Here is an 11,273-nt window from a genome sequence, read left to right as displayed (position 1 = left end):
TGGCCCTGCAGGGGACTCCAGAGCCAAGAGCAAGGATTGGGTGGTGTGTGCAGTGCAGGCAGCATCACTGTCCATGGCAGTATTTCATTTGGAAAGGAAAAGGAGGGAAAACTAGCTGGAAGTATTGGGAGAAAAGAGACAGCTGTCTCTCAGTGGAAAAGCCCCACACAGAGTGTGATTTCTAGGCTGTGGATGGCATAGCTCCATCCACCCCAGGTGTGGGGTTGCCGTGGGTCAGACATGGCTTCCCTTCACAGCCAGGATGAAAATGGTTCCGCAGAAAAATCCGTCATTCCCCTACCTTTTCCTCTTCTTCCTTCTCCTTTCTCTTCTGCTTGTCTTCTTTTTCTCCCTCAGCCTTTTGCTTCTCCTTTTCTTCCCTCTCCTCTTTCTTGTCCTTTTCCTTCTCCTCTCTCTCCTTGTCTTCCCGTCCGAACCCTACAAGAGGGTACAGAGGAAGGTTCATTGCCAGCATCCAGCACACACAAACCCAGCAGGTCCCCCTGAGTCCACACCAAACACTCACATTTCAGGATTGTCGACATTTCACCGAAGCCAAAGAGCTCTGGGGCACAAGATGGTCACACACCAAAGGCACAGAGAGGACCTAAAGGAGCAGCTAGAGAGTGGAGAAAGGAGAAAGGTAAGCTTTTCAGGGGTGAAAACACCTCCCTGGACTGATCATTTTTGCAGAGGTGCACCTACTATCCCCAAAAACAGCAGAGAAGGGGATCAAACAGTCTGTGGCCTCCACAAAAACCAGACCTTGTGCCCAGCCAGGCAGCCCCCATTTCCCCAGGGAAGCAGCAAGTGGCGAGTGATGGAGGCAGAGAAATCTCAGGGCAAATGGGCAGGGAGATGCCTTAAACCTCCCATGAGCAGGTGCAAATTAAGGAAATATTTCAAATTATATGAGGATGAAGCAATAAAGAGCAGGTGTGGGGACTCCTAGGAATCCCCAGCAGAAAGGAGACCCTTCTCTGGGGACAGGCTGATGTCAGGGAGGGAGATGCAGACAGCAGCAAGCAGAAGACAACCTGAGAGCAAGGGTAAGAAAACTCCAAGCATTGATTAGGTGCCTGAAAGGTGGCAGATGAGAAGAAAGGAAAGAAAACAACTTGCTTTAAAAATAGCAGGCCCAAACAAACCCCATGAAATAGCCCAGGCAGGTCAAACCCTCCCTCTCATACACAAACAGCACAACAGGGCAGCAGGGGCAAAGGGATCACATCCCTTCTGCTTGCAGGGAAGAGCAGGGTCCTTCCCTGCCCCAGCAAGTAATTAGGAAACAGCTTCTCTTCCAGCCAGTGATGGAGGGAGGCAGAATATTAGTGGGTTTTTTCAGTGGTTGATATTAGTGGCTCTTTTAAAAGAGTCAATTGCAGCCTCTGAGCTGATAACACTGATTTGTATTTTCTAGACAGGTTTTTAAACCCCCAGGATGCTGCAGGGGACGGGGAAGCAGTGGGGTTTGGGGTGGCATCAGGGGAGAGACAGATTCAACAGGGAGAGAAGGAGTGTGGGAAATGGCTGATAAAAGACGTAATCAGTGTAAAGTTAAAATCTAATTAATAATGAACAGTAATCTAATTCATCTCCGTAATTAAGAAGTGCAACTACTAATTGAAAATAATTACATTTTAATCTAAAATCATTAAAATAATCAAACGTTAACAAAAGAAAAGGCAGCCTCTGGGAAGGTACAGGGGAAGGTGCAGGAGGTGTAGCTGATGCCCTGATCGCAGGGTCTCCTCACCAAAGCTGCTCCACAGCTCCTGTGGTGTGTGCCCAGCCCCAAATCCAGGATGATGCCCCTGCCTTGTGCCTTCACTGCCAGAGGGGAGTAGATAGGGAAGGCACATGGTACAGAGAGGGGGACATCAAGCTTTGCACTAGGAGATGGGCAACTAGACCAAAGCCCAGCAGCCAGGGCTGGGAAGGGGTAGCACTGCCCAACATATGCTAAGAAATGGCTCTGGGGGGGGGTTACAACCCCTTAATTCGCTTCCACACATGGGGGACCAGCCCTGCTGATTCCCAAGAGGTGGGGTAGGCTCTCACACTCCAGGGCTCTGACAAACTCCTATCTGGGGATGCCACCCAGCCCTCTCTGCAGCCCTGGGTCATGATGGCTGCCATTGCTCAGCTTTTCCCCATTCCATCCCATCCCATCCCATCCCATCCCATCAGATCCAGTTTTGCCTGCTCCTTCCGAGCCTTGGCCACCACGGGTTTCGAGCAGGCAGGTTCACCTGACCCAGATGAGCTGGTTCCCTAAAACCTGGGCAGGCAAACCAGCAAGACCTAGCAACCAGCTGATGGTTCCACTGACCAGCTGCATTGCCCTCCTCAGCCGAGCAAAGTGTGAGGTGCAGCTGGATCACACCTCTGGCTCATGGATCAAACCTGCATATTCATACCTCTCCAGATGCAACAGCCTGGATGGCCTTACCCCCCAGTCACAACAGGCTCACAGGGCACAGTGAGCCCACTCCCATCTCACCCAAGGGACTGAAGTCCTTCCCACAAGGCTCAGGCACGATGCCCCATTGCCATCCCCAAGACCACATGGGGCACAAGCTGTCCTGCTGCACCCTCTGCTTCACCCTGCTCTGCTTATCCTGCCTGTAAAATACATATGTGAGCCTGTAAATTCCCAGAATGGCGTGAGGGACAAAGGAAAGCGCCTTACCTGGTGCTGAAAAAGACAAGTGGCCTCCTCGATGCCTGGCTGGCAGCTACCAGGGATCTGGGTATTTGAGTGTTGTGGTCTCCTCCCCAGTCCCACTTTTGGAGTAGAAAAACTGGCTCTGCCACCTGCCACGGACAGCACATGACACCGGAAACGTGACCAGTCCCATTGGTACCCACAGCAGGCATCGCCTCCAGCACGGGCAGGAGCAGAAAGACCTTGCAGCAAGCAAGTCAGGGCAGCTCTGGAGGCTGCAGACAGCCACGGGGACCAGCCCTGGGACCAGCGAGGGCACTGGGGACTCTATCTGGGGATGTGCTGTGGCCAGGGCCCTGCTGGAAGTGCAGAAAAGGGACTTTGGAGTTGTCCTTAAAACCACGGTGAGAGGGACCTGCAGCAGGCAGGTCCTTGCTCCCTCTCGGTGGGAGGTGTCAGGTGACTCCAGGAGATTCAGGCAAGGCCAGACCAGGCAGAGCTCAGCACTCCCAGCTCCCTCCAATGCTCGTCCTTGCTGCTGGCTTTCACTCCAACATATCATTAAGTAAATACCTGTCAGCAGAGAGCAGTTACCAGCAGGTCTAAACACTTGCATAATGTGTTCTCCCTCTAATGCAATGCCCTCATTTCTAACAGCACCAGTATGGGATAATAACAGTAACAATAATGTCAGACAGGCCTTGTGTACCCGGCTAATTTGTTTTCTCCACCTAATCGGAGGTATAACCTCTCCCGTAAGATTTGCCCCATTTAACACCTTAAACTCTACAACAAAGTCATTTGACTTTCATTTACAGCAATTGCGGCGTGGAGCCCCCTCCCAGCAAGTGAGACTAACCCTGGGTAAGCCCTGCAGGGAGCAAGCAGCTGTACAGTGGCCACCACTGAGCTGCTGTCAGTGCTGAGCTGCAAGGGACAAGGAAACTCCCAGAAAACACGAATTGGCACCGTACAGGCCACCTATGTCCTCCATTTCTGTGCCGAGGAGCCTTTGGCTGCAGGACACCAGTCTCTGCTTAAATCCCATGATCACAAACCACTGTTTATTTAGGATCCAGCGTACACACCTGAGAAGGAAATGCCAGAGCTCTCCCCTTCCTGCCTCTGAGTCAGGCCATGTAATTTGTGCTGTGGGTGACCTGGGACAGTTGTCCCCTTGTTGTCACAGCCACCAGTGGCAGCGTAGTTGCTGCTTCTTCCCAACGAGGACAACTGCTCATCGTGTCACAGGTCCTGCTGCTACAGAACATTCAGGTTTTAATAATAGAAAATGAGTCCCTGGGAGGGTGGTTGGGCAAGGACTGGGAGCACGTCCCGAAGCCCATCGGCAAGACCAAACCTTTTTTATGTTTTCAACCTTTCCACAGCAGCTGCCAGGAAGCAGCTTTTACAGCTGACAGAATCTCTCCCAAGGAAAAAAAAAATAATTGTGGCAGGCTTTTTTTTTTTTTTCTCCTCCAAGTCACTGCCAGCATCTTAGCCTACTCTTATCTATTCTCAGCCACCTCTCACCTCCCCAAACACTACCAGAAGTGCTCAAATTACTGTCAGCTCTCATTAGGTTCACGAGCAAGGCAAGGCCAAGCAGTAAGACCTCCAGACAGTGGGATGCTGAATTCTGATGAGTCCTTTGGGTAGGTGTGTTTCAGCAACTGTGGAACTGTTTTTGTTGGCTGTCTATTGCAGCCCTTGCACTGGCACACAAATGAAGCTGGAGCATGTGTGATTATTGGCTGCTATAACAAAATCCAGGTGGGCACAACTGGAAAAATTACCGTCTGCATCTTCAAAAAAATCACTTCATTTCCTTTAATTATTACACTATTCTGCACTAAAGCACTGCAGGTGAGTAGATTTTATCTGCAAGAAAAACAGCTGCTGCTTCATAAAAACCCCATTGCCTTTATTTCTTCTCTTCTGACATTTCTGTAAATTTTGGCTTTGTGGCAGGAGCAAAGCTGCCATTTTGCACTGATGCAGACACTGGGAGTTCACAGGAGGCAACACCCTGCATGAGAAAAGCCCCAGCTGTCCTGACCCCAGAGCTGCACCCAGCCCTGCCCCAAAAACCACAGTCAGGGCTGAGAAAAAACCCACTGTTCTTTCATTTCATTCATGCCCACTGCTACCTTGATAGCTTTAAACTGAAACAGTTGTCAAAACAAATCCTTTATTTAATAATGTTATCCACCAAAAGAAGAAAAAATACAGAGTTTATTGTAGTGCAGATTTTTTTACCCCAGATACACTTAAGTCCAGTTTTCCTTAAGATGAGAAACCCCCCTCTCTCTTTAGAGATCTGATCGGTCTAACCATGACTAAGGCAAGGCTTTTTCCATATATATATAAAGTCAGAGGATCAGCCAAAAGGTATTCTAATAATAAAAACATTTCTCTACTGCACAAATAGAGCAGAGGAATGCTAAGCCTTCAGTATAGCAGAGATGTGCAAGACCTGCTAAAACCCACAGGATTTTCGAAAGGGGATTTGAGCATCATTGTTCCCAATGAGCGAGTGCAGAGGCAGGTGTGACACTCAGTCACCTCTGGTTAGCTATTATGGACTTCTTGAAATTCCATTTTAGCTGTGCATTTCTGCTCTTGTGATTCCAACAGAGGCTGCTCCCTCCCCATTGGTAGGCTCAAAAGGTAGAAACTGGAAAAAGGAACAAAGCAGGGAACTTGCACAGCACAAAGAAACAGATACCGTATGTGGAGCAGCTTCTGAGACAAATTAGGACTCCCACTAACAGAACCAAATTGCTTCCTCTCTCCCTACTTTAATATACCTTCCAAGAAGGATCATTGCATTACAGTGTTTTTACACAGAAACAGAAGAAAAGCAGTATGTGAGTTTGTGAACAGTCTGTGGCTGACATGTCAGGCTGCACTGAAGAAGGGGAATCCTCCTGCTAAATTCTCTCATTAAATTGCCCAAACACAAATCAAACCCTCTTAGCCAGTTCTCATTTATTGCTATACAGCCAAGTACCTGCATTCTTAGGGCCAGATCAGCGTTTTCCCAGCTCCTGCTGAAGCAAGCAGACTGTGAGAGAATGAGAAACAGCACCCTGGTGAGAGTCTCTGTGCCACATCCCTGAGTCAGTACAGACATCTTCAGGAAGCCGGGGCTTCTCTTCAGCAACAACAGCTTGATTAGGAATCCTCTCTGCTCTATTCTTTCCAGCCTAGGAGCTGCAAGGTTCATAATCATAAATATTTGCCTTTCCTTGCACCTCCTAACCAATATTCATTTCAACATCAGCGCAGAGCTATCAGGAACCTAATTATGTCTGACTTGAAGATCACACCATGATTTTAGCTAACTCTTAACTAGCCAGCTGCTACTCTTTTCTCCAGCACTGGAGAAGCTCTCTGGACTGTGAAGACAAAGAGCTTGTTAACACATACAGCAGAGAGAATTCAGTGCAAAGATACAGACAGTCCATGAAAACTGAGAAGCAGTCTGCACTTTAAGTCTGTCACGTTGTCCACCAGCCTGGACTATGCTAATCACATCTCCCAGTGTGCTGTAAGAGCTGTCACTGCCAGACTGCACTTAATCACCATTCCTGCAGCAGCGAACAGAGTTCATCTTTTTCCCTTTAATAAGAGCCATTACATCATTCTCCAGCACGGAAACTACGAAGTGGGAAGGTCAAAAAGTTCTTAATTAGAAGGATTTTTATTACTGTGATGGTTCCGTTCTAGCCTCAATAAGAGAGATCTGCAGTACAGGCAGCAAGAGCTGGAAGGCATCTTGGATATAGGAAGCACTATTTGAAGCCTGTGAAAACAAAAATCAAAATACACACATGAATAATTACACTGCCAATCGGCTTTACTAACCACATACTCATTTCAAACAGCATTGATTAATGCACAGAAGAAACAGAAGCCTAGTGCTTGTTGGATTTTAAAGGCTTTATTCCAGAAACCAATTTAATATTAAGTTTTTCAGGGGATTTATGCCACTAGGCAAAAAAAAGGCAACTGGCTTAAAAACTGCCAAACAAGATCAGGTGCAATCCAAATGCAGGATACTGTTCTCAGTAACAGATGAATAGAGTTTATTTCTAAGTGAAGCACAACCACACTGTGGCAGGAAGGAAGAACACACCAACGTGAAACACTCCTTTCCTACCACACTGCAGAGCTGTGCAAACACTGAGAACCACCTCATGGCAAGGAAGTGTTGGGACTCTTGCATGCCAATTTCTGAACTTGTCTAAGGTGTGACTTTGGACATTTAAATTCTAACATTCCAGACTGCTGAATTCAATACGTGTCTTCTGACCCATGGAAACTGTCAGCTGACACGACACAAAGCTCACTCTTCAGTAAGTAACTCACATCCTGTGCAAATCCAGACATTTATTAAAACTTTCAAGTTATTAGACAGGTAAGCACAATTTTAGACCGTGGGTTAGAGAACTTGGCATGCATAAGGATACTGAAGTGGAAAGAACCAGCACATCTATTTTTAAACCATTAGCCTAAAGTTTTAATGTTAGCACAACTGACCTCCAAAAACACTCCAGTGATTAAGGGATTAAGCACATCTGCTTTCTCTTTGACCTGCAGAGATCAGACATATATTATCCTGATTGAAAATTTGATAACATTTCTTCAAGCAAGATAAAGCTAAATCCTCACTAAGTTTAAAATCACCACTGCTCCCTTGACTAGAGCAAAGCTAAGCCACAAGCTCAGCTGCCTTGTAGCATGCAAATAAGGACAAAGTAACCTGCATGTGCCCAACACAGGTCGTGTATGAATACACACATCACATCTTCAGATGCACTGGGGACAAGTGGAGAATTCAGAGATAATGACACTCTTCAGTAACACCTGAGTGCTCTGGAAAATCCACAACAGGATCACAAAACTTATTTGCCTCTGCCTCCTTAGTACTGTCACCCCAACTCCCACCCACACTCTGTGCCAGGCTGGATGCAGCAGGAGACACACAAAACCTCAGCACACAATCTGGGGAACACTGGCCTAGAAGATGAGTTCACAGGAAAAAAAACTGCATATGTCAACAAGCAAAGACAAAAAGCACTTCGTGGCAAAGATCCCAAGGCTGTAATCAACCAAACACATCTCATTCCTGAGAACTGTGGTGCAACTCTTACCCCTGCCGTTGTTAAGCACGTTGTAAACTCTTTAGAGAAAGCTGACAGTTCTTTACACAGCATGATTGTCATTCTGTGGAAGAAGGGAGGGAAAACCGTGAAGTAAATACAGTCCTCAAGATGAACTTTCTTTTAGCATTCCTCTAAAACATAAATGCCTTGTTTCTATGCTTATAAAATTAAATTAAACCAAACCTGACACGGAGCATAGAAACGGTGTATGAAGATTCAGAAGCTCTCCAAATAAATTAGAGAGGGGATATAAATAATTGAGGCTGAAGAACTGAAGCAGCATTTAGGAGACAGACACATCTATTATGGAAGGAGCAGTACTAACTTGCCTTTTTTTTTAACTGGCAAGTGTCATTTTCTGAATTAGAAAGTGATGCATATTTCATACACACGCCAAGTATCTCCTGGGCAGTAACTGTACAGTCTCATGTATCTGGCATACTAAATGATTAACAAAGAGAGATTCAAGAATCACTTTTATACAACTGCTTTGTCATGTTTTAAATGTCTGTCTACTGACTAGCACAAGCTTAGGGCAAACATTCTTCTTGACTACATAAAGCTTTCAAGTAGGGTTTCTTCCTTCTTAGCAGGAAATGTCTTTAAGCCAGAAAGAGACGGCCGAGTTCTGCTGGAATAAGTGATGCAATCCATCACAAATCTGCCAAATTCCCAAATCTGAACACCCATGCAGAATTCAAGAGCCCTGCATTGCATGGATTTGCAAAGAGTTATCAGACAGTTTAATCAGGAAGTAAATAATTATATGCTATACATTTACTAAGGGATGCACTCACTGTGAAAGGGACTTGGCTCTGTCTGTGGCTGTCACCTCCTGTTTCTGACCATACAGAAACAAAGCTGCAGTTTTGTGAAACATTTCAATGGAGCAGGCTGTCAGTTCTGCCAGGCTTCTTATGGCAAATGCATGAATATCCTGCAAGAGTGAAAAAGATTCCCTATACCACACAAAAACTAGCAGCTTTAATTGTTTAAAACAAGTCATTCACACAACATACTATCACTACGCTGCCCTTTCAGACCTCAGAACCTGCACAGAAATAGAAACCCATAAACTCTGGGAATCAGAACTGTAACTCAGCAGCCAGATAAACACTCTGCAGTCAGATATTCTCTTCCTTCATTACCTCTACTGATTTTTGAGCATCCTGGTCATCATCTCTGGATTCTGTTTCTTGGTTTTCTTCACTCTCTTTTTCTTCTTTAGGAAGACTACTGTTGAATTGTGCTATCCATTCATGAGCAGATGTCCTCACCTGTATGAAGATGTGCCACAGTATTTAATGACTAGAATGAAGCCTCCCTGCACATCAAAAGACATGGAATACTGGATCTCTCTATAGGAAGGAAGAAGCTACAACTCCTGAGCTTGTGAGAAGAACCAGGACAAATGATCGCCCAAATGATCTACTAAGTGCCTTCAGGACTTTGTAGAGAGTTGGCTGCACTGATGTAGTTGAGGGCAGTTATTTCTCTATCACCAGGCGCTGGAGTTTACCAGCAAAACCAGACTCTCAGAGGTGCTTTGAAAACATGTCTGCAGAATGCTGCTGCCACTTGGTGGATATGAAGGGTAGTGAAATGAAGACAAGAAAGGTGATTCTTCCTCTCTTGGACACAGTAAAGCCAGGTGCTTTGTACCAAGAGGAGGGCTTCAGCTCATGACTGCAGGTTATTTCACAGTGGTGGCTGAAGGTTTGCTGCTCCTGGTTATCTTTGCCACCACCCACAAGTGCCCAGTGACAGGGCAAAGACACGCTGGTGTCTTCACTGGCTCAGAGCCAAAGACATGACAGACCAGGATTTTGTTCTATAAAGTTCAAGGCCCATCTCCTTTGCCTACCATTGTCAAAGGACCTAAAACATGGCTTCATGTTTTCATGCACTTGATATTTTCCCAAGCAAAGCAGGACTGAGCAGCAGTTCCTGTGGGGAATCTCTCCAGCTTTTCAAAGATGAGAAATAACTCACCGTGATCAGTTTGTCCGGCCTGGAGGAGACGTGCAATTCTGAAAACAACTCCGTAACTTCTTTTGTGAACTCCTCATCTCCTAAAGGACAAGGAAGGTTAAAGAATCCACACAAAGGACAGGTTCAGGAATAAGCAGAACTTCAATGCACAACTAGTTCTGCACAAGTCTGTCAACTGTTTCCTTTATTTCTCTTTGAATCATCACCTCAGGCAAAAACGCATCAAAGCTAGTTTTTTCAAACACAATTTCTAAGGTAAGTTCTGCCAAGGTGGAGACATCAGTGCCTGAAGGTTAGCTTTTGCCTTCTCAATTCTGGTTTTGTAGCTAAGGTAACTTCATTTTTTTATTATTTTTTTTTAGTTTTTACAGGCAGCCTTTTATAACACACTAACTTGCACATCACCTTGGAGAGCCTGAAATATCACTTAGAGCCTATGGTTCTCCTATTATATATGGCAGAGCAGATGTGAGATCCATTATGTGCAAATATAAAGGATACATTAAATGTTGAACGATAGCAAGTGCAGGTGTGTAAGCCCTCCCTGATGAGCATTTAGGTAAAAGCAATGCAAGAAATTTACATTTAAATCCACGTAATCCTCAAGAATCAGAGCTCTTGCATGTGAAGGCACCTCTGAGTCTTTTGGTCTGTGTGCTAACCCTCATTTAAAAAACAAATAAAAAGGCTTTTTGCTTTCCCACAGGTTGGACATCTCTATTCACAGTCTTTCCCTACAGGTCAAGGAAACCCAGCATCTCTTTGAATTTGCATCTTGGCTCAGGGTCAGTACGAACTGTCCAAGAGTCAAACAACTGTAATCCTGCTCTGGCAAGAAATCATTCCTGCTACAGAATTACTGTACCTTTTGGTACAGAACTACTGCACAGCAGCTTTCCAGAAATGGAGGGTGTTGCTGCCTGTCATGCCCCTGGCCACAGACGGCTTTAGGATTAAGCATCCAGCTAAAGAGAAACTTAACTTCAGTGTCATGCCCACTGCTAGTGATCAGGGCTGGTTGGCTCTGCACTGAGAATTTCAGTGAGAACCAGCTTCTCCTCCCAGAACCTGGGACTCGCTTACCCTTCTTTTCTTCCTCTTCTTCTTCAAAGAATTCAGGTAAAGAAAATGCTTCTTTGAGTTGTTCCATTTCCTCCTTCAGTGTGTCCAACTCCTCTCCAGAGAGGGCATTCAGAACTGATTTCACCTAATTAGGGGCAGCACAGCCAAAGAGAGAATCATAAATCCATTCAGTAGGACAGAAAATGCAGCACTAGTTTACACTGCATGTAAAAACATGACAGATTGATGGTAATGAGAAAGTGGTATGTTCCTACAGGAAGGAGGAAAAAGACCTCTTTGTGAAGCCCTGATAGGTAATAATGGATTCTTAAGGAGTTACTCACATTTCTTTCACAAAAAAAAAAGTGACTTCTGAAACT

General features: G+C 45.6%; 1 protein-coding gene and 1 long non-coding RNA gene across 2 annotated transcripts; both read right to left on the bottom strand.

Annotated features, from left to right (window-relative positions):
• Window positions 1-396: 396 nt before the first annotated feature.
• On the bottom strand, window positions 397-2,900 carry LOC114058350. Its single transcript, XR_003571423.1, has 3 exons — window positions 2,693-2,900; window positions 527-619; window positions 397-438 (listed from the first exon to the last, which is right to left on the bottom strand). It is a non-coding gene; the product is annotated as an uncharacterized LOC114058350 (long non-coding RNA).
• A 1,945-nt stretch (window positions 2,901-4,845) lies between these two features.
• On the bottom strand, window positions 4,846-11,120 carry FAM114A2 (family with sequence similarity 114 member A2). The gene is made up of 8 exons (XM_027885634.1): window positions 11,106-11,120; window positions 10,915-11,038; window positions 9,832-9,911; window positions 8,988-9,116; window positions 8,637-8,776; window positions 7,828-7,900; window positions 7,214-7,267; window positions 4,846-6,476 (listed from the first exon to the last, which is right to left on the bottom strand). Exons 1-8 carry the CDS (start codon window positions 11,118-11,120, stop codon window positions 6,378-6,380), a joined length of 714 nt encoding a protein of 237 aa, XP_027741435.1. The 3' UTR covers window positions 4,846-6,377.
• Window positions 11,121-11,273: the final 153 nt, after the last annotated feature.

Source organism: Empidonax traillii, unplaced genomic scaffold (assembly GCF_003031625.1).
Source record: "Empidonax traillii isolate 1590-97213 ecotype Southwest subspecies unplaced genomic scaffold, ASM303162v1 scaffold168:size1726349, whole genome shotgun sequence".
NCBI classification, from domain to species: Eukaryota; Metazoa; Chordata; class Aves; order Passeriformes; family Tyrannidae; genus Empidonax; species Empidonax traillii.
This window is presented reverse-complemented; position numbering and strand designations above follow the sequence as displayed.